This window comes from Sus scrofa, chromosome 1, assembly GCF_000003025.6.
Source record: "Sus scrofa isolate TJ Tabasco breed Duroc chromosome 1, Sscrofa11.1, whole genome shotgun sequence".
NCBI lineage: Eukaryota > Metazoa > Chordata > Mammalia > Artiodactyla > Suidae > Sus > Sus scrofa.
In genome coordinates, this window is record NC_010443.5 from 209,611,977 (window position 1) to 209,636,243 (window position 24,267).

Genomic DNA, 24,267 nt, shown 5'->3' on the forward strand with positions numbered 1-24,267 from the left:
CTTCTATAAACACCTGTTGAATATACACTGAAAATGAATATTGTGACATATTCATATTATAAGCAATGAGGAGCTAAAATGTGATTATAAATATAAGTAATTTGATAGTATAAATTACTTATACATATATAAACTCACATACACATATACTCACAACATATTATAGCAAATTCTTAAGCATGCGGTGCAGTCCGCAGTTTTACAATAAAGCTGTTTCCTATCTGGAAAAAAATATATCTTCAAAAATCAATGGGTTTGGATGAGATCAGAGAGAAAGGCATTTTTGAGCATGGAGAAGGAAAAGCAAAGAGATGAATACAGTATTCTCTGTATATTCAGAGAATAAAAAGAACAGTGTTCAAGGTGAAAACAGTGGGTATTGCCCTTCCATAGTTCATTTACCTAGCTTGACTCACACATTGGCCATAACTTTGCTGGTCTTTAGATCTGCCCAGTGTTTTGGATAGCAAGTGAGAGTTGACCCCTTTCTACCATTTGGACCCAAACCTCTTTCTCTGCTTTCCTTTGTCAAGATTGAACACTTTTCACTTTGTATCCTGATTTACTCTCATATGTGGTCTTTTTGTGATTAAGTCCCTGGCTCTTAGACTTTGCCTGTTGAGCATGATTTGTGGCTTTGCCACTTTTTATTGTTGGCTTTACTATTGACTTTATTATCAAAATATTCAGTAAAGATGTAATTAACCGGTTCATCCCTTAGATCTTTATGAGCAAGGCCAGGGATTGAACCTGTAACCTCATGGTTCCTAGTCAGATTTGTTTCCGCTGTGCCATGAGGGGAACTCCATGTTTATTTTCATTTTATCATAAATCTACCAAAGTAAGTCATCATTTATCTGGTACTGTATCCATAAGGGTCTTAAAAGATGAAAGTGACATATAAATATTGCTTTTCCATTTTTCAAAACATAGCTCCAAGTGAAATTTGAGACAGCAAATTAACAATGTTTCAGGTTTCTAAAGAATTCTTTGTATACCTTCATGTGTTTCCAGAAACTAAATTTGAAAAATCAGAACCTGAGTTTAATATCTTCTCATGATTTTGAAGACTTAAATATTACTCTAAAGTATGCACGTTAGAGGCAAAAGCTTGTTTTGCTTTAAACAACAACAACAACAGATTTATTAACTGAATTATCATGACCCTGAGGACAGAGAAACACAACTTTGTTTAGTTTGTTTAATTCTCTGCTGTCATGTGTGTTAATAGTCCTAAAATGCAAGTTGTGCTTTCAATGTCTTCTCTTATAAGGGTTTTACAACTGCTATAGGAAATAAGGATGTGAGAAGTTCAAAATATTCTGAGTTCAGGAATGGTTTATTTAAACAGCTTAAAGTCAGCAAAAGGTTTTCCAGAAACTCTTGTCAGCTTTCTGCTTATAACTTATCGGCCAAATTTTGTCCCATAGCCATGGCATGCTGCAAAGGTGGCTCTTTAAATTTTGCAGCCTCTGTGAAGGAGGGCCTCAATAGAGAAATTAGTTGGAAATGATTGGATTGGTCATACAATATTGGTATGTATTGGTCGTACATACAATTGATCATGTATACTGCCTATGATAAACCATCCTTACTTTCTTCCTTCTTTGATATAAGCAGATTCCTTTACTTAATTAATAATTGTAGTGGTAGTAACATAATTTATCAAGCATTTCTCTGCTAGGTCATATTTTAAGCACTTTTTAAGTGTTAATTAGTGTTCCAACATTTTATAAATGAGAAAACTGAGGCAAAAAGAAGTAAAGTTAGTTATTTGAAGTTTTATGAATGTGGTAATTGGCAGAACAGACACACTCCGAAACCAGTGACTTTACACTTTATACCCCCATGTCATTTCTCTCCTTAAATGCCTTTCTTTCCCTTTTTTATATTGCTTTATTCATATTTTAAATAGAATTCATTATTTTTGTTTGTTTTGCCTCAAAAAACCTTAATCCATTCAGTCTTTGCAGCACATGTGATCAGATCATTTTCTAAAACATAATTAAGAAGGACAGCTTGGCCACACTTTCTATTATATAGTACTAGTTACCCAAGAATGCTTCATATTTCTCATTTGCAAAATGATATATTATTCTCCCTGCCCTCTAGCAGCCTTTCAAGATCTAACATATAATCTCTGAATTAAAAAAAAAAATCAGATATTTGAGGGTTAGCAGGATTTAGTCACCTCAGTTCATTTTTTATGAGGGAGGAAATTTTCAGATGATTCGAGAGAGTCATTGCTGGTAGGTTTGCAAATAATCTTCAAAAAAACACAAAGATAATGCTTTGAGGGGAGAGCAGAGTGACAAGAAGCTGGACTGTATCAATGATAAAGGAGTAAGAGGTCTTCTGACTTCTCACATATATTCTTTTGCATGAGAGGTAAAAATGAAGTGTTAATAGCTAAAACTATATTTGATTTATAGGTGGCTTTGGCTTATGGAAAAGTAATTGTAGTAAATTGTTCAGAGAATAATCTAAAAACATGAATAATGCAGCATTTCCCTATTGGTACATAATCCCTCATTAGTAAAGAATGAAATAACACAGGCTCTGACAGTCCTTTCTCCCACATTGGACAAACAGGCCTGATGTTAATGACTTGAAAGAATGCCAACTTTAGGCAATGTTTAGAATTTAACTAGCACTCATAAATATAGGTAGATGTCATATGATCCCAGCACTGGCTCTGCTTTGGCTTGATCAGGTCTTAGGTTCAGCATGTTACACAATAATCCAGAATAATAGGGGAGAAGGTTTGAAAGAGTGTTGTTACCATTTATGGAAATGCTCTACTAAACATTTAAACAATGGTAACTGTGATTACATAGAAATAGTATGAGATTGATATACCAGTCAACAAAATCCAAACAGAAATTTTATCTTGCTATGCATGGAATTAAAGTCCTGTGCAAATCTAATCCTAATTCCTTCTCTCTCCTTTCTTCATACCACTATCATATTTCCATACTTATTCTAAGAAATACTATTTCTGCTTTGCAAAACTGGATTTACATCTTCCAGACTTAGATAGCATGATATTGAACCATAACAAAGCCATTTTAGCTATAAACATAACAACTATATGCAGACAAATCTTATTTTGGTACATCTCGGGCCAAGAAAGATACTTTGAGTTAAGCATAATATTTTTGTGCTATAATCTTCAGGCTATAAGAAATTTAGGAATATGTAATACTTAAGTTAGAATCTTAGAACTGACTCTTACTATTTGAATGAACTTGAGTAATTTATTTAGAGATTTACTTGGGAGGGGAACAATGTAAATTTGCTACTGTACCCAAAGTCATTAAACAACCCCCAGCAAAAGAGTCTCAATTTCATGAGATGTAATTTCTGATATTCAGTATCTAGTAGTAATCAATGAAATAGATATTTTCATTCCATTTTGTTTTTATCCTGATTCTTTGGAACAGGTAACACGTAAGTGCTATGTTAGCTAGGAATCTATTGACAAACCCTAAATCACAAATTTATTAGCATTATCTTAAATAGTTCTCTGGAAAATGACTCAGGATATATCACAATCTAATGGTGGAAAGATTTATGTGGGGATAACAATGACATAATGAATAAAACAAACTTCCCTAAGATGTACTTTTGATATTTCCCAAGAATATATTTTACAGATTTTGCATTAATTCAACAATACTACTTCCCATATTTAGACCATGATTTTTTATTCAGCAACTTTTATAGTATATTATAATTGTCTTCATTTCTCCTTAGATTGGAGGAGGAGGAATTCTAAAACATTTTCAAAAATTCTAAATTCTAAAGACGTCTTAGGAAATTTTTAATTTTTTGGCTGTTGTTCAGATGATATTTAAATTATGGAGAAATGGAGACAATGTTATTGCCTACAAATGGATGTTATTGAAACTAATAATTATAAGTACTGTTGTAATATCCATTTTGACAATACAGAAGATATATTTGAAGCTCAACAGCTCTTTAAATAAGTGGTCATCAAATGGTAAGCACTTCAAGATAAAGGATAACTCTGCATTAACTCCTAAGAATCACTGAGGAAACAAGCATGAAAATTATTTTTTCAAGTGAAATACCTAGGTTTAAAAGATGTCTGATCTTCCACATCACCTATGTGCTAAGGAGGAGATTACAGAGAACACAGCTGACTGGTTCATGTAATATGGTTTAAGTCATTGTCCCAAGTGTCTTAAGTGCGTCATAGGAGAATGTGACTTTCAAAGCTTCTTCCCAGAGTGGAGGTTACCATTGCTGTCACTTTATCTGTCTTGAGCCCAGGCATATTGATAGCATTTATCATGTTTATTCATGAAGTAGAAGGAATGAGAATTTGCTCCCTCATGAAGTGTCTTAAAACACGATCTGTGAAAACTGAGCAGCTGTCAAAATCCTATTGTATCCTCTCATAATTCAGCCCAGGACTCTTTCTCATTGAGGTATCTACTTTCTTCTTTGGTAGTAAATCTGATAGAACTAGACCAGAGGAGGACTTAGGTAAGAGGCATTATAGTAGTAAGGTAACTTTAGGTAACATATTCTCAAGTTTTGAAGATTAGGAGGTAGACATCTTTGGGGGGTCATTACACTGCTTAACAAAATTTGCTCTCTTACTTCCCCCACAATGTATGTCCATCTCCTGTGCAAATTACATTCACTCCATCTCAACATTCCCAAATGTCTCAATTCAACCCAGCATCTTATCAACTCAAAAGTTTTCCACTTCTTTAGCTAAGTCATCTAAATTGGGTATGGGTATGGCTCTGGGTATAATCCATCCCTTGTTAAAAGTCCTCTGGGCTTAGGACTCTTCCATCTGAGGCTGAGGCTCTACACTTGGAGCCATCCTCCTGTTTGCATCAAGGGGAGCATGTATGAAGATCCGAAAGGTTTTATCAGCCTATCTCCTCCCTATGGAATTTGGGGGGACATCTTCCCATCACAAGATCCTTAACTTAGTAACATCTGCAAAGTCATCTTTGCCATGTAAGGCATTCACAGTTTCTAGGGATTAGGACATGACATTTTTGGGGATTGAGAGGTTGGGCATTTTTTCCTACTAGAAAAACATAGCATGCTAATGAGTTCCTAGCAGTCATTGCCTGGTATCGAAGGTATTCAGTGAACTAATAACTGCTTTAATTTAAAAAAAAAGTTTTTGTATCTACTATAAGGAAGATACTTACTATCTTACAGCAGCTGAAGATATGGTGATGACAAAATCACAGTTCTTACTCTTTTTTTTTTTTTTTTCCTTTTTAAGGCCACACCCGTCGCATATGGAAGTTCCCAGGCTAGGGGTCAAATCAAAGCTACAGCCGCTGACCTACTCCACAGCCACAACAATGCCAGATCTGAGCCAAATCTGCAACCTACCCCACAGCTCAAGGCAATGCTGGATCCTTAACCCACTGAGCAAGACTAGGGATCAAACCCGCATCCTCATGGATACTAATTGGATTTGTTTCCACTGAGTCACAACAGGAACTCCACACAGTTCTTGTTCTTATAAAACTTACATTCTAGTGTGGGGAAGCAAAGAGTACATGCAAAAATATGTATTAGGTGATGATGATATAAGGAAAAACATACTAGGACAGGATGTTACAGAAGGGCTATGTAAGGAGTCCTCTTGCCATTTAGTTGGAGACAAGAAAGAAGTGAGGAATCGAGACAATATTTGGGAGGTGAACATAGCAGAAAGAAGAAATGATAAGTGCAAAGATTCTGATGTAGGAACATGCATAGAATTTGAAGTTTTTGAAGAATAGTAGGGATTCAAATGAGGCTCACAAAGAGAGTAGGGGAAGAATGGTACAAGATGATGTCAGACAGGTAGAAAAGTGACAGATTGCACAGGACTTCTGTAGTTTATGATAAATAGTTGGCTTATACCCAGGGATGGAAGTACATTATGGGTTTAGAACAGAGGCTGGCAAAAATCTGACTTGTTTCTTAAAAGATTTTTCTGGTTGCTATGTTAAATATTACCTGTGGGAAGGTAAGGCTGGAAGCAAGGAGGAAGGACAAGGCTTTTGCAGGAGTCCCACAGGAGTGACCCTGGCTTAGATTAGTGTGGTAGCAGGGGTAGTGTGAAAATCTGAAGCTCGTCATGGATGTATTTATAAGGTAAGGCTCATATGATTTACATAACGGGTTGGATGTGGTATGAGAGGAAAGAGAGCACTTAAGAATGACTTTAAGGATTTGGGCTGAGTGTTTGGTAACTGGAGTCATCATTTACCAAACTGGGGAAGATTACAGAACAAGAGCCAACTTCCCATTTTGGTTATGCTTAGATTAAAATGTTGGTCAGACACCAGGTAGAGATGCTGTGGGAGCAGATAGACATGGGAAACCGGCGTTCAGGGAGAAACTGGGGGTAAAGGTAATCTTTAAGGAATCTCAGCATGTAGATGACATTTAAAGCTGTGAAACAGGATAAAAGACCCAGGGGAATGATTTTAGAAAAGAAAACATGCCAGAATTGAGCCAAGAGACGTTTTTGTGTGTGGAAGTCTGGAGTATAGAGAGAAACCAGCAGTGGAGTGTTCTAACAAGCAGGCAGTGGGGGATGAGGGATTCCAGGGGGAGAGGCATATCCTGGAAGCCCAATGAAGACAGTCTTTCAAGGAAGGTGTGAACATAGAGTTCCTGCTGTGGTGCCTTGGGTTAAGAATCTAACTGCAGTGGCCCTGAAACTTCCATATGCTGTGGGTGCAGCCATTATAAAAAAAGAAAATGGTAAGGAGTGAGCAAGTGTGTCAGCTGCTGCTGAGATGTCAGTAAGATGAAGAACTCAAAATAATGATTTTTTTTTCTGGCATGATTTTATGGAGTTGGGGATAAAAATGTCTGATTGACATTATTCATAGAGTTCCCAGTACCTTTACAATTCACCCCACAGAGAATCATGTAGGATTTCTCAAGGTTCACAAATACCTAGACCTTGATGCTATGCAATTTTGCACTGACACAGTATAAATACTGCAGTTTCTTTGAAGTTAAGACTTACTAAGTTAGTTATCTTTTGAGTTTCTTTATCTGCACAACTCCAAAAACTGGCTTTAAATTGTCTAAATTCCTTACCCCCCAATTATCTTGTTATCTTCTTCTAAGTATAAGACAGACAGGTCCTAAAAATGGAGAGGTTACTGTAACTGAGAAAAATTCCATTTTTCCCCCCTCTGAGAGAACACTACTCGGTGCAGGCAGAGTGGTTTTAAGGCACTTTAACTTTTTACCCCATTTCCTCATGGTACTGACAGAGATCAAATATCAAATGTTCCAGGTCATAGATTGGTTATGGAAATTCTTTAGTGAAAATGCATTCATTCTTTTGAGACCAATGAATATGTCAGTAATTAGTGTGGTTTAACTGCATATTCCCCTCCTCTTAGTTAAAATCAACTGTCAAGACATTTTTGGCTTTTATTTCACTATGTATGTCTAAATCATACTCTATTTTTGGTATCTTTTGCAAAATAAATGAATATAAAACACATAAACTATTGAACTCTAGAGGCAAAAAATTCTCAAGTGTTCTACCAATGTTCATTATAGGTCCCTTATAATAAGATGTATAAATTAAAACTATTCTACTTGCTTTACTCTCATATTATACTCATGCTTTTTTTTTTTTGTCTTTTTGCCTTTTCTAGGGCCACACCTACGGCATGGCATGTGGATGTTCCCAGGCTAGGGGTCTAATCAGAGCTGTAGCCACCGGCCTACACCAGAGCCACAACAATGTGTGACTTGAGCCACGTCTGTGACTTGCAACACAGTTCATGGCAACGCCAGATCCTTAACCCACCGAGCGAGGCCAGGGTTCGAACCCACAACCTCATGGTTCCTAGTTGGATTTGTTAATCACTGCACCACAATGGGAACTCCATTATACTCATGCTTTTCCACTTCCTTTTCAATGAGGGGACATTTATAGAGGGCCTGGAATGGACAGATAGCAGGGAAAGATGAATGGAAAAATAAAGATGTGAAAGAAATTAGCCATATTGAATTTACAATCTAAAACAGTGATCTGAAGACGGAAATCATCTTACTATGCCTGGCTTCTATTCGACAAATGCTGGGTTTTGAAGAGAGTAGAGTTTACCCTTGATGCATTTTAGAGTCTTGCTATCTGTTCACGTCCCTCTTGTTGGAAATGTTCTCTTGCAGTGTTATAGATACAAGGTTGCTGATTTCATTCCCTCAGTTTGAAATTCATATCTTGATTCTAAGGATTGTTTATCTACTTGATAATAATGCATACTTTTGGATTTTAATTGGGTTAAAAAAAGCTGTGGTAAAAACTGCTTGGTTTAATTCCAGCTTAAAACAAAAATAGCCAACCAACTAGCTTTTACTAAGTTTAAAGTGAAAGTCAGTAGAAAGGGGGAAATAGATGGGAAAGAGCTGGTGTGTGGCTAATCTCTGATTTACTTATATGCGCAAAACTCACTCTGAACCTGGGCGTTCAGAAAAGGGCTCAAATAGGTCAGTAGTTGAAAATGTAGGCCCTAATGATTTGGAAGAAAAATGTTTGGTTACTTTATTTTTGTTGAAGGTTGAAGTTGCCTTTCTCATCCACACTTCAGTATTTAACTTCTATGGGTACCATGTTTTTCTGTTAGGAATAAGAGAGACTCAAGTTTAAACCCTGGCTTTGCCACTTCCTGGAGATTTGAACCAGTCACCTACCTTCTGTCTTTCATTGTCCTCAAACAGAGAAAGGAAATGATTCCCACATCATGAGATTGTTGTTGATGAGGATTATATTAGCAATTTACAAAATAAGGACTAGGGTAATATATAGACTCTATATATTTTAACTGGAAATGAAAGAGTATATGACCTAGAAACCATAAATTTCTACAAGCGTGTAATAAATATAATAACAAAGGAAATTTTGAAAAAATAATTGCTTGAGTATGGACATTTTTCAGTTATAAATAGACTTTTTGATTCATATTATCAAGCATTTAGTGCAGAAACATGTATCATCACAAAGAACAGTTTGAAATCTCAATTAGATTAACTTACTAGGAATCACCAAGGTAAAAGAAATGTAGAAGATTAATAATATCACATCAAAACTAAATGTTCAGTACATAATGATATTTTCAGATGTCATTTCAGAAAACTAAGAGATTGTTTACCCATCCTGGGATGAAAGGATCTATTAGACTTCATAAATGAATAGTGATTCTGCTTCCCACTTATCTACCCATCCATCCATCCATCCATCCATTGTATGAATCTATGTTTTTATATATCCTATCAGAATTGCAAAATGCGTGCAAGTAAACATCAACAAAGTCTCAAAAATACAGTCAAATTTAGGAATCCTTAATCTCTATTCATTTTCATACCTAAACTCAGTTATTATTTGAAATTTGGGAGATTCAATATACATGATTACATAACTTAGTCTACAGTTTGAGATTAATCTCAAATACTGATGTACACCATGAATACAAAGTTTACCTGAACACATTGCATATAATTGGGCTTCCAAATGATTGTCATGAGAAGCATGTGACAATTATTGATTTTATATTTATTATCGATTTTATACTAGGCAGCTGTGGCCTAGAAATAATGCCCAGCTTTTTCCCCAAGCATTTTGTTCAACCTAACATACAAAAATAATAAATCTTAGTGTCTTCTAGAGAATGAAACTTTGAACCATTTAAGAATACAAGCAACAAAATCAGCTATTATCAGACTTTGGTTTATTGTAAAATTTAGCAAAGTTTTTCTTAGAATCCCTGACCCCTTGCTCTGAGAATAAAAGCAAAAATGTAATTATTGCTTATTCTTTCCCCCTACTTTATTTGTGCCACTGTGAAAGAAGGGAGAAAAATCATCATAATAAATAAAAATAGAGATGGAAGAGAGAAACAAATCAAACCAGAGAAGTAATAGGAGCAACAGAAATACCATCAAGCCATTCAAAATAAGCTTCTTTTTAGAAGGTTGTCATATTTTTTAAAAAATCACACCAAAAATATAGCAGCAGAGAAGGACAAATACAGGTTAATTGCACAACAACCCCATGCAAAAAACTGGGTCATCAGCCAAAGCAGTAGTATTCAGAATCCAACTTGGGACGCTTGTGCACTGTCTGTGAGTCTGCTAGAATGGAGCTGTCAGTGAATTGGTCCAAGTCTGATGGAGTCTGATGGCCTGGAACATCATCTGCCAAAGTGTCCAAATAGCTCCCTACAGAGATGCCATCCAGCCCATCACTGCCATCATGGAGGCTATTGTAGCTGCCACGTAAGGAGGTGCTCTGACTCTCCAGTAAGCTGCACAGGCTGCCACTGAGACTGCTGCCTCGGCTGGTGATAGTGGCCTTCTCTTCAATCATCCACTTGATGGACTCAATGCTCTCATTAATAAGGAGCAACTGGCGCATGAGCCTGACATCTGTGGCTCTGAGGTTAACCTGTGGAGGAGAGGGAGAGAGCAGGGACATGCCAATTATTCTCCATTCTTGAAAGACCCCCAAAGTCATTGGAATTCTGTCTTCTGCAGTCTGTAATTTTCAATTCATGGAATAAAATACAAATTCACTACAGCTCAGGACTTTCTGAAAACTTGCTGACTGCTAGGAGTCAGACTCAAAGAACTCAATTCCTGCCAGAACCATCAGGCTCCAAAAGGGAGAATAAAATTCCCACTGCCTCCTTGGCCTTAACTAAGCTGCCTAGAAATATCCTACTGAATGTCAGATTGTCAAGAAATTTTCTGTCTGGCCAGATGAATAGTTTATCCATGATGCTTGAGAATATATGTGTGGATACTGTGAGGTGGGGAGAAGAGAAATATGTAGAAATTAAGGAATTATTATCATCATCTTTGTAGCAGCTCCTCTTTTTTGAGTGATAATGTACCATACATCATTATAAAAGCTTAACCCTCAACCCTGTACAATAGGTCTTATTATTTTTATCTCCATTTTGCAGATAAAGAAATTGAAATCTACACAAAAAGAGTTTAAGGAGTTCCCGTTGTGGCTCGGCCGAAACAAAGCCGACTAGTATCCATGAGAATGCGGGTTCAATCCCTGGCCTTTCTCAGGGGGTCAAGGATCCCTCATTGCTGTGAGCTGTGGTGTAGGTCACAGATGCGGCTCGGATATTGTGTTGCTATGGCCCTGGCACAGGCTGCCATGCAGCTGTAGCTCCCATTCGACCCCTATCCTGGGAACTTCCATATGCCCGCAGGTGCAGCCCTAAAAAGCAAAAAACAAAACAAACAAACAAACAAAGAGTACAGAAAAAGTCTACACTTTTTATGACTATATTGACAAATATAGTGCTAAATAAAATATAGTGCTTTTATTTTTAAGAACTCAACTGTTTTGACAGTCCCTGAATCCAAAAAGGGATCTCCTTCACACAATGAAGTGTACTGATGTTTTCTGATTATTTGCTTCACATGTGTCAAGGGCAGCCCCAGTCAAAACTGGGATATGAGATTCTGGGAAGGTTTTAGAATCTCCCCTAAGTGCCTTTGAGGTGTGTAGTCTTTCTGATATATAATTTTTTTTTTTTTGTCTTTTTTGTCTTTCTAGGGCCATACCCACAGCATATGGAGGTTCCCAGGCTACGGGTCCAATCGGAGCTGTAGCTGCTGGCCTATGCCACAGCCACAGCATTGCCAGATCCAAGCCACATCTGTGACCTACCCCACAGCTCACAGCAATGCTGGATCCTTAATGCATTGAGGAAGGCCAGGGATCAAACCTGCAACCTCATGGTTCCTAGTTGGATTTGTTTCTGCTGCGCCACAACGGAAACTTCATGATAAATTATAAGTTACTTCAGAGAAACCGGTCTTCACAGCCACAAGGCAGAATATCTTTGGAGGTCCTACAGTTCAAAGGGAACAACTACTAACATCAAGAATGTGGTAGTTCTAGATAAGGTGGAGAGAGGTAAGCTGCGGCTGCAAGAACTCTCATGATAGCATTTGTTCTCCTTGGAATTTAAGAGGTAAGTCTCCCAGAAAAATTCCAGTGCCTGAACTGGGAGGCAGGGACAAATTTGGCCAGCAGAGGTCCTAGTCACATTCATTCTGTCTTGAAAGGGATTCCAGTTTTTTCACTTGGGGTCTTTGACCCAAGAGTCTGAGCCTTGCTAATTTTTTCTTTAAGGCCCAGGACTTAATTCAGATTTACGGGTTTCTAGAATTATTAAAGGCACTCTGTCATGAGTGACTCAAGCTACATGGGAGAAAGAAGGCTATTGTCTTCAAAGGCATAGATTCATATTGTAAAAGTATTTCCTGTGTAGGAGTTAATCCATAACTGGAGGCAAACTTTGGATTGAGTGCATGTGATGAACAAATACTGGAGAGATGGAATTTCTACAATGACTTCAAAGATGTAAGATTACAGGTTAAAATAAGTGCATGTGTTTGTGTGTATATATAAATATAAAAATCATGAAGAATAGTTTTAAAGCCCTCAATTTTGCTAGAATATTAAATAAAGTGACTTGGGTGACTACCTTATCTGCCCCTGAGAAATACAATGAAAATGCATAGGGAGTAAACAGTAAAACTACTTCTTGTTGAGGTATTCACAACCAGAAATTATTAAGTCTTAAAGTGCTTTTCTGATTGTGGTGTCATCTCAAAGACTTTCCAATGACGTTGTGTGGGAGAAGGAAGTTTTGGCAGTCCTTTTGTTTAAGTTCAACCCCACACCCCATTAGCCATCAAGATACTGTTCAAGTTACAAGTGATACAACAAATATTTACAAATCACCAACGATTTGCTTACGTGCACTGAGGAGCCTAGAAAATCAATAGGAGCCAAAGTCTTTCTAAATTTTTCAGTTAGGCATGTGCAGCCAATAAAACTTGCTGTGCCCATAATATGCATGTCATCATTTCCCAACAGTTTCCCACATGAACCACAGCTGCCTCTGTTCACATCCCCTCCCATGAAATGTTCTGGCGCATGCCCAACTCTGGGTGTGTTCCCCATTATGCCCCTCACTTGAAATACCTGACTCTCTTCCTCTCCAAATCTGCCTCCCCCATTCTTGAAGTCCTACCTCTTCCATCTACACTGCTTGCTAATTCTAGCCTCTTCTGCTAGCCTGCTTAACCTCTACAGTCCTTTTAATTTGTATCTCACCGTACAGCCAAATTTTGCACTCTTATACAGCTACCTATTATTGTCCTGTAGCTGTTTCTTCAACTAAGCTTCAATTCCTAAGGAAAGAAACCATGTTTTACATTTCTTCCTTCTCTAAAAGTTTGTCTTAAGCACTGATCGATTTTTTTTTCAGAAATTGTCATAATTTTAGAACTATAATAGGACTATTAACAGGATCTGTAAACTTTCAGCTCTTAAGACAAAAATAATACGTATTCCCAGCATCTATATCACTTGGGGGTTAAAACATACTTAGGATAGTTTCTCTCAGCATTTTTTGTCTGAGCTACACAGAGGCTGTATCACATTAAAAAAAAATTCAGTTTTATTGAGCAATATGAATGAGACGGGAGTAGACTCTGAAGTAACAAAGGCTTCCTTTGACCATGAAATGATTTATTTAAATAAAAAAATTCTTTGCTTCTGAAAGCAAACATTCACAGGCCATTGAACCACTGTTGGGGGAAAATATGACGAAAGCACTTCAGTTAGAATGTGTCCATCTGGGTGATCATGATTATAGACTTGACCTTGTCTACTCTGTGTCTCCTGGAGGGGTTGTGAGGGAGAGTAAACACTTCCCACTGTGGGAGCCCTGGGACCTCTGGTTCACACGGCTGCCTGTCCATCACCTGGTGCTCCAGGCCACTTGACACTGCTTTCTCGTGGAACTAAGATGTGGTTGTGCTACTGCTGATGAACCTTCAAAGTATGAAGAGTCCACCACAGGACTAAATCACCATGTGGCATCTGTCTCCTGTAGCCTTTCCTTGCTGTTATGCCTGTCAGTCCTTTTGAAGTCTGGCCAGCTATTCAGAATAAAGTAGCCCTGATCCTTGGGCAGTAAACTGTGTGTTTTTCTCCCTTGATGTCTTATAAGGTCCTATAATGTTGCTTTGAGGATATTGGGAGTTGGGAGGCACTCCTCATGGTCTGAGTTTAAGAGACCTCCTCCCTGGAGAGCCCCTTCCTGATCAGTCAGGGTATCCAACTCCATGCTTAGTTTGACACTATATTTCTAAGTTTTTCTCTTCCTTTCATAATATATACGACTAGTGAAAAGCAATCTGCTTATGATTTATTTATTTATTATTTTCTGTCTACTGCATAAGCATGTAAGCATCGTAGGGTATGGGGCACTTGGTCTGTCCTGTCCTCCACACTGTGCTCAAGACCTACATGAATTCTTGACACATAGTAGGTACACAATCATTGTTTGTCTCATGGCTGCTTGATGCTTCAGGTCAACCATCTATCAGGAATGTCCCTCCCTTGGGTTGTCCTCTGGGTCAATGATATGTGACTTTAGGGAAAGAACAAGGTTGAGGAAAGAACTCTTGAAAGACTGAAGCATTCCCAGCATGAAATCCCATCCCATTCATTCACAGAATCCAAACACTGAGTAACTGGGGCAAGGTTCTTCCCAGCTTAAATGTACAGATCACAAGATAGGATCTCACAAAAGGAAGTGGACTTCATGGGGTGAATCACACTCCAAACATTCTTCTGTTTGTTCCATGGTGATAGCTGGTACTAACCCAGGACAGTTGTTCTGTAAACACTTGGTGAAATGAGTTAAACAAGGGGAACAAACAAATAGGACACTACCAAAAAAAAAGTTTAAAGCCTTGCATCAATGGATCCCAAGAGATGGGAATGGCTTTGCTCTTTTCCTCTTCCCTCTTTTCTACTCTGGCTCTTATAATCATTGCGTTGCATTCCACCTTCATACTTTATAAGTTTCTCATGCTTCAGGGTTGTAGCCTAAACAGGTCTCTGTACTCTAGACTGAACGAAGGCTGAAATTTCAGGTCATATTTAAACAAGCAATGAACTGGGCCTAGGGTAGAACTTGAAATGAGGGGTCTTGAAAGAGCAAATGTTCTTAATAATAAACTTTTTCAGATCTGTTTTGTCCAGACTATGATTTTAACACTGTAAGAATACAAAAGGTCATGAACCAGCTCAATGAAACCCAAGGCAGAAAGTGATCACATTTTCTGTTAAATGGGGACTTGCCAAAAAGTTGACTTCTTTGGTGGTGGTGGGTAAGGAGCTTGGGATAGTGTTCTGGCCTGCCCCTGCCAGCATCTCCTTGTGTGACCTTTGAACAACCATCTGTCAAGAATGCCCCTCCCTTGGGTTGTGATCTGGGTCAGTGATATGTGATTTGGGCAAATACAACTTCCATATATATATAGAAAAATCATGGTGGTTTATTATGAGCTCCAGTGCGCCACAGGCCCCAGTGGCTGTAATAAAACAGGCTGTGAACGAAGACTAATTTCTGCCCAATAATGAAGATTTACTTCAACTGAGGAATCCACCTATCACTTTTGTCTGCTTATTGTATTCAGACTTCATTTAAAATATTATTTGAGGGAATTCCCTTGTGGCCTAGTGGGTTAAGGATCTGACGGCTGAGGCATGGGTTCCATCCTTGGCCTGGGAATTTCTGTAAGCCACAAGTGTGACCAAAAAAAATAAATTTCTAAAAAATTTAAAAATATTACTTGATAAAAAGATGTTGTAGATCAGATTGTCTCAGGATTTCCCTCATTCTAACATAGTCCTTGAGTCTTTGTCATTCCTGTGGCCATTTGAATACTAAATTGTTTCTGCTATAAGAGCATTATGCAAGCTCTCCAGGAGACAGAACAATCAATTTACTGCTCCATCTCCAGCAAATTATTTATCCAGTAAAAACTAAGGGCTGAAGCCAAAAGTTTGATCTCTATGTGAATTTTAATCACCTTATCAGAAATTATGTGGTAATAATAATTTAACTTTTGCCATTTGGGTTTCAGTAAAAATCATGTGTGTGTTCTACTCCAAGATAAACATACATATCATCTTTACTATGTCTATATATTTACTGAAATGCGCACATGAGTTTCTGAATGCATCTGCCAAAAAGGAACATTGGTCACTCAATCTTGTCCTCTTGCTGGCTAGCATAGCACCATGTGCTCATCTCTCTCACAAAGCTCACCCTCACCATTTTTATCCTTTTATTTATGGAAATTGACTAATTAGATAAAAGCAAGTCATCCTCCACTTAATCATTCCTACTGTAAAATCCATAGTTTCATGGCCCAAGTCCCAAATGTTAACAAGCTCTTAGATAAAGTAGAAGAAAGTCTACTTTGCAAGCAAGCCTATAATCATGTACATAGAAGAAATAAACTAGATTAGATCTCCCTTTTAATGTGATGCTCAAACCCTAGTTCTAAGTAGAAGAAAATGATCAGTATCTTTTCAGATTTGCAATTGGTGGAAGGCTTCTTTTCTAGCCATATTTATTTCTAAATATACAAAAAATTTCAAATGTATCTTTATGTACTAAATTAAAGAGTTATCATAAAAGTGCTTAGAATATTTTTCTAGTAGTTTATCCCAGTTTATCTGCAGCTTCCCTTTGTATAACCTCCCTGTATCCAAATTTGCTCCCTCTTCAAATTTACCACATCTTCAATTCGATGAATGCAGAAGATTTTCTACCGACCCATCCTTAAAGTTTCCATCATTTTTATTAATAGCTGTACTTATAAAGCTTTCCTCTAATCTGTTTGAGAGACTGTAAGGATATCATTGTCTTCCTGTAGTCTGGAAAGACAGTGTACAATATGCTTTTGGTTTAGGATGCTTCAGGAGAAGAGCCTGCAGCATTTAGAAGTCAGTGCTATTCTGCCAAAGCTTTCCTCTGCTTGCTTAGTTCAAAATTGACAACTAAATCTGCTTTGAATTGGACAACAGAGGATTCCATTTTTATATCAGTCAGCTTTATCTTCCTCCATTGGTGTTATTTTTCTGTGGAACTGAACAATAACGAAAACAATCCACTCTCTTCCTAAAACCTCATAGAAGAGTAATTTCCCCAAAGACTAAATTATGCACATAAAAACACTATCATCAGCACTGCTGACCAATTAAGCTTGTTTTGATAAAATAAGAAGCTGCATCTGGTTTATCTGAAAAGGGCACATGTCACTCTCCTGAATCTTGAACATAAATTCCTTGAACATAAGACCTGCGCAGGGTCTGCTGGTAAGTCTTCTGATTACCAGAGTAAGACCAAGAGCTTTTCAGCCTCATTCCACTAGATTTTAGGTCCAACTGACAGCTAGAAGTCTGTGATGGCCATTCTTCTTCCATATCCTCCCACGGTGAAAACTGTTTTCATGGGATCTTTCAATATGTATGTGCAAAGTGCAATTCTGGTTAATGTAAGAGACTGTAGATCACCCGAGCTGAAATTCATTTGGGATGATGTAACAAAAATATGGGATCCCCACATGTGGAGCAGAGAAGCTCCCACACACACAACAGAGGCCAGGCAGGAAGTGTTTCCACTAATTTATAATAAATGTTCCTTCTGCATGTGCATTTTTCTAATGTAGAACTTAAAATAGGAGTTTACATGGTCAATGAGGATATGGTAATGTGCCCTTCTGTGATATACGGTGGTGCGGCTTCCACAGGCAGGGAAGGAGAAGGTGTGGTGATGTGCTGGTAAATGTTGAATAGTTGGCTCCCTGAGAAAACTATGTGCACATGCGTGTGCACGCACACACACACAAACACACGTAATAGAAACAGTGCTGATACAAAAGATGTGTAGTACACACTTTACAAATAATATTAAAATATACAGCACCTTTTATGGTCAATTCCATATTCTGTAACTAATTGATTCTCAGATTGCTTTTGTTTATTTCTGCTGAATTCTTGTATGCACAGCAGCTGTGGTTTCTGTTCAACCATAATTTAACAAATAGAATTGATCCCAAGACACTATTTTCTCAATAACGTTTTGTCCTTATATCTGATATGTGATCTATGGTTAAACTCCTTTTCAGTAGTACAAATTATATTCATTAAACTGAAGCCTGTTTCAGCCTCTGCAAGAGATATGTCTGAACTTGACTGGTTTGTCAATGATGGGAGCAATTCTGCTGAGTTGGATAACAGTTTTTGACTGTGTGAAAATATTTCCTGATATTTTAGTGCTATTGATAATGTAATAGCTAAGGACACGGCACACTTTTAAGTTTACTCTGTACTATTATACATTTTCCCTGTCACTATCTTAAGAAAATTCAACAAAATAAAGTTCTGATTTATAGCATTCTCCAATTTCTGTGCTGTAAATACTCCTACCATGACGAATCTCAAGCTACCAACAGGATGTCACTAAACATAAGGTTGGTAAAAGATGCTTAGGCACACAGCATTATGTAGTGTGAAAACGTATAGATACAATAAATGATTTAAATAAACTCAAGAAAATAATTAATAGTAAAATATAGGAGTCCCCGCTATGGGTTAAGAATCTAACTGCAGTGGGTTAAGTATTTACCTGCAGCAGCTCAGTTAGCTGTGGTGGGGGCCATGTTCTATCCAAGGCCCAGTACAGTAGGTTTAAGGAACCGGCATTGATACCGCTGTGGCTTAGATTCAATCCCTGGCCTGGAACATTCCATATGCCATGGGTGTGGCCATAAAAAAAAGTAAAATGTAGTAAAATAATTACAAAAGTGATGATTTGAGTATTTATTATCTTTGTTTTTATATAAATTATTAATTTGTAGGTTTGCATACATACTTCGTGATTAAAAACTAGTACATAAAACTGAAAATTTAACAAAGAGCTCCATTATATTACTGAAGGTACAGAATAGAGGCCTTGCCTAATCTACTGCATTTGGTATAAGTAGATTAGAGACTTTCGTATTTCCCCTTAGGATATTTTTTAAAGAGGATTAAAGCTTAATGTAATTTTATCTTTTCCCCTAAGTAGAATTTGAGAGAGCTGTAAAATATTTATACCAAAGTTATTAGTGTTTTTTATAGAAAGATTTTAAATATTGAATATAGATTATTCTTTAAGCATCATTGAGATATAAAATGTACTTTAGGAGTTCCCGTGGTGGCGCAGTGGTTAACGAATCCGACTAGGAACCATGAGGTTGCGGGTTCGATCCCTGCCCTTGCTCAGTGGGTTAAAGATCCGGCGTTGCCGTGAGCTGTGGTGTAGGTCGCAGACGCGGCTCGGATCCTGCGTTGCTGTGGCTCTGGCGTAGGCCGGTGGCTACAGCTCCGATTCTACCCCTAGCCTGGGAACCTCCATATGCCGCGAGAGCGGCCCAAGAAATGGCAAAAAGACAAAAAAAAAAAAAAAAAATGTACTTTAAAAAGGGAATAATCAAGATACCAAAAATGCACCTAAGTATTTGCATGTCTATATTTTTTATGGGTATATTTATAAAATATGCTGTTCATTTCTCTATCTTGGTAAACAGAACCAGAACCAAGCAGAATCAAATAGTAAGAGGCCAGCACTATAAACAGATCACTTATAATTCAGAATTATTCAGCAATTAATGCACACATGAAGTTATAAGTTGACTTGTAGATTTGTGTTTGGAAGACATGAAAATGATTTCACCTCAGTTTAAAAAAATTTCAAGTTATAGTTTTATTGTTCTGCTTGACAAGGAACAGTTCTGTCTCTAACTTAACAGAATTATTTCATATGTCTTTCTCCAAAAGATATATAGACTATTCCTCTAATTCTCTTTTGGGCCATCAAAACCATCTTGCTTCTTCTCTCGTTAAATGAGTAAATGAGTCTTCTGCATGGGCTCCCTTTACGTTTGTGTGAGAGCCATGTTTCCAACTTCTTGCAAATTATACTTGCATAGAGTTGGAGGCTGACCTCAAAATGCCCTTTGTGCTAACCTGTTGGAACTAGTTCAACACAGTTGCTGGAGAAGTGGCTTCTGGAGTGAATCACAAACAGCACTAGAATGTTACCTTTTCTGACTCAGTTTTCTTCTGACTTGGTGCTTTTTATTCTGGTTTGTTTGCTTTGTTATTGTTTGGGCTTCTTGGCTAGTAAGTTATATGTTTTAATTAACTCATTGTTTAACACAGTTCAGTACCACAACTGGGTACTAAACTCTTCTGTTTTAAAAAAATGTGTATTAGCCAATTCCAGCGACCCATGTACTGAACTAAGAGGCCAGCCAAGGTCACATAATCTAAAATTACTCCCCATTTGGAACGGCAGTGATTGGTAATCTGGTTTCATGAAGTGTTCACTTGGGGTCTCTGTTAGGATGATGGGAATCTATTTCCCGTTGCGTGAGGGATGAGACAGAATATGCTTAGTTGGTCTATTGTTTCTCTATTGGTGTACTCAAATCCAAGTAGAAAATACTATTTCTACTGATTAGGAGAACAGCTCTGAGAATGTGTGTTCTTCATTTTCTAGTGCCCTGTACCTAAGGTGGCAGAACTCAAATTTCAAGTCATATTGGCAGCTGTGTATTTGAGAAAAACTTTTTACTGCGCATTGATAAGAAAATGAAATTATTTCCCTGCTTCTAGAGTGTACTAATAAATTATGAAATCTCTTAGGAAAAATAATTTTCCTAATAAATACTTGCAAAATTTTAACATTCCCAGAATTACAAGAAAATAAAGAAAAACGAACTCTCATATACTGAATGTACTGATGTTTTTAAGGAAAAGGAAATTCCTCACAGAATTATCTTAGAAGCATCAAAGTGAATCTTTAGACATGATTTGGTTGGTAATTTTAGGTTCTAAGTAACTAGATGTATTTTCCTTGCTTTTTTCAGTATGGAGACTCTATATATAATTCAATTTTTTAAGATTGGGATTTATTAAGTCAACTATAATAAAATTAGATTTAAAAAAGATTGTGGTTTATTCTCTAATGAAGAGACCAGTTAATACTGACTTGTTAGGAGTTCCTGTTGTGGCTTAGCAGGTTATGAACCTGACTAGTATCCATGAGGAAATGGGTTTGATTCCTGGCCTCACTCGGTGTGTTAAAGATCCGGTGTTGCCACAAGCTGCAGTGTAGGTCACAGATGCAGCTTGGACTTATCTTTGCTGTGGCTGTGGCACAGGCTGGAAGCTACAGCTCCAATTCGACCCCTAGCCCAGGAACTTCCATATGCCGTAGGTGTGGCCCTTGAAGAAAAAACAAAAATAAAAACAAACTAACTTCCTAAATTTCCTATACTGGTTTAATATTGAGATAAGCTTATCTTTCTTCTATACGTTGAGATTAAGAAAATATACAGGGAGTTCCTGTTGTGGTGTAACTAAAATGAACATGACTAGTATCCATTAAGACGCAGGATCCATCTCTGGCCTTGCTCAGTGTGTTAAGGATCCGGGGTTGCCATGAACGGTGGTGTAGGTCAGAAGCTGTAGCTCTGATTCAGGTCCTAGCCTGGGAACTTCCATATTCCATAGGTGCGGCCCTAAAAAGACAAAAAACCAAAAAGAAAAAGAAAATGTACAATTATATTCAACTACACTAAGTTAAAATTCTTAATCTTTTTGACTCAGCTGTAATTATGTTCTGTACTATGTCAGCTTAAACATAATTTGTAAGACATTTATTTTAGAACTTTAAATCACGTTTATAAATAAAAATCTATGGATATCTGATAATTTCTAAGGAAAACAGAATATTGAAACCTGGGGTACCAATTGTTATGTATACCTTGACTTTTTGTTTTAAAAGTAATAGAGTGGGTATATATTTGGGTTATTTTAATGGACATGTTTTTCCATTGACAAAAGTTTTAAAGATACGGTTTTGGCTGTGGAGATCTTGTAATTGTATACATTTTGCTGGTGTCCAGAAATGCTTATATATGACAGACAGTGATTCCACTCCAGTTTTTCTCTGAAAGATTAGTAAGTTTGATTAAAAATTATGGCTTTTATGGCTTGTTGAGACTACACTAGAAATAACTGTGGCAAAGAACTAAAATATGTTTTTACCTATAAGAGAGGATTTTTATTCTCAGTTAAAATGGTTTGTTCCAGAATGTGAAAATTGATAGTAAAAGACAGAACTTGAATTGATTAAAAATAAACTGAGTAAACAAACACCCAAAATTTGCCTTTAATTATCATACCTATGAAGAATAATTCTGGGGGAAAAAGGCAATAAAATGTGTAAAAATGTTGGTAAAATTTGCTCAATGTGGTGGATTTCCTTGGAGATAAATTTTTAAAGGCAGCTGTGAATATATTACTATTATTAAAGCAAAGCTAGAACAATTTTTTTTTTCTGTTGGAATGAAAAATTGGTGTAAAAGAATTTAATTTGCCTTTAACAAGAGATTGTAAAAGGTTATTCTTTTGTGTAATCTGCCAGATAACAGAGATTCCTTATCTAACCTGAACAATTTTCCATTCTTTTTGCTGACTTTGGCATGTCCTTGATTTAAAAAAAAAAAAATTACTTTAAATTGCGTTGTATTCTTATTCCAAACAGTGAGCATTCCTTATTTCCAGGACCTTATGATAGTGTTTTAAATAACTAAATCTATTCTGTTAATACTTGAGCCATTTTAATTTTGCCTTCCCAAGATAAGACCCTAAATTAAGGAAGAAAAATTTTGACATCCTTTATACCGACACTATTCTTTGGGGTCTCTGCAAAGGCCCCCATTTACTAGATTGGAGCCCCAGCAAATGAATAGACATGGCTGTGTTCCCATAAAAGTAATTACCAAAACAGGTGAGCCGAATTTAGGCAGTGGTTTGCCAGGGTCCTAGTCTTACAGGTATTAAACAAACAAACAAACAAACAAACAAAAAACTCAAAAACCAAAAACAAAAACACCAAGACACTTCTTTAACTAAATGTATCTTTCCTAGTGAACTTTTTGGAGCTCTGCTCCTCTATTTCTTCCTTTATCCACTCCTGATGGTTCACCTCATTAAGGGGTGAAATCCACCTTTAGCATACATTTGCTTTCCATTTGTACGAATCATATTTTTTATTTTTATTTTGGAAAAATGTACTTTTGATAGAATCAAATAACAGCACCACAGATATGAGTTTTGTTAGAACTGACACAAATGCAGATGGGCCCAGGTCAAGTACATAGAAAATGCAGATGATGTGAAGGAATTTAGAAGTGTGACTTTGCTGTGACAAAAATTTCTGTTAAATATGCATCCCTAAGTCTTTAACTCCTTTTTACTTTTGTTTAATCACTTGAATTTCCTATTTATTTGATAAAAAGTTACCCTTATTGTAGGAGTTCCTTGGTGCAGCGAGTTAAGAATCTGACAGCAGTTGCTTGGTTTGCTGTGGAGGCTGGGTTGGGATCCTGGCCCCATGTGGTGGTTTAAAGGATCTGGCATTGCCACAGCTGGACCTTGATTTAATTCTTGGCTGGGAACTTCCATATGCTGCAAGTACAGCCATCACAAACAAAACAAAATAAAACAAAACAAAACAAATTACCCTTATTTTGTAAAAAAAAAATTTATACCCTGAATTGAATACTTCAAAGAATAGATAAATCTTTGTCTTTTCAGTGTGCACCAAGGTGAATTCAAGGAGTAGAGAATGAATTCTACTATGTGTGATTCAGCATATATATAGTCTTGCGATTATCCAGTGCTCATGTTACATTTACCTTTACCTTTTCCACAAATAGCTCAGTGATACCTCTAACATTGAACATTATCAATAACTAAATCAATAATCTTTCGATTATTTATCAATGCTTCTATCTTTAGTCTATGAGAAATTAAAGTGTTCAAACTTCCCCTTGGAATGATACCATTTTGAAAAAATATTGTGTTTGATTTACATAACTGAAATCAGTCCCTTAAGTAACATTGTTTCAAATACTATATTCATTTTTCCAACTTATATTCTCCTAGAATTTTGCCCAAATTAGGTAATTTCACCTGGATATGTGAGTTTGCTCTCCTTTAAATTTTATGTAATTTGTCACTTTTATGTCTATATTGATCCATTTCTGGAAGAAAGAGCATTCAAAGAATTTAATACAGAGATGATGACTGATTTGTTATTTATTTAAACCAATGATGCTCTGTGACTCAATTGGCCACTGATGGCGAGGAAACTTAAAACAGTAATTCTAGTCTTGGTTCCATTAGTAACTTTAGCTGTAACTTGTAACAAGTCACCTAATCTCCCCATGCCTCCGTTTCTGTTAGAGAGAATACTGAGATCATCTTTAAAATTCCTTCTGGCCCTA

At 36.9% G+C, this 24,267-nt stretch overlaps 1 protein-coding gene and 1 long non-coding RNA gene across 3 annotated transcripts in view; one reads left to right on the forward strand and one right to left on the reverse strand.

Moving 5' to 3' along the window:
• The window catches only part of LOC102165237, a 179,155-nt gene that overhangs the window by 117,192 nt on the left and 37,696 nt on the right, over window positions 1-24,267 (forward strand). The window lies entirely within an intron of this gene.
• Window positions 9,736-24,267, reverse strand: part of LURAP1L (leucine rich adaptor protein 1 like) — a 47,213-nt gene continuing 32,681 nt past the window's right edge. Inside the window, exon 2 of the mRNA XM_005660102.3 lies at window positions 9,736-10,468. Within this exon, the coding sequence (XP_005660159.2) occupies window positions 10,094-10,468 (375 nt within the window). The 3' untranslated portion in view covers window positions 9,736-10,093. The remainder of the gene's footprint in view (window positions 10,469-24,267) is intronic.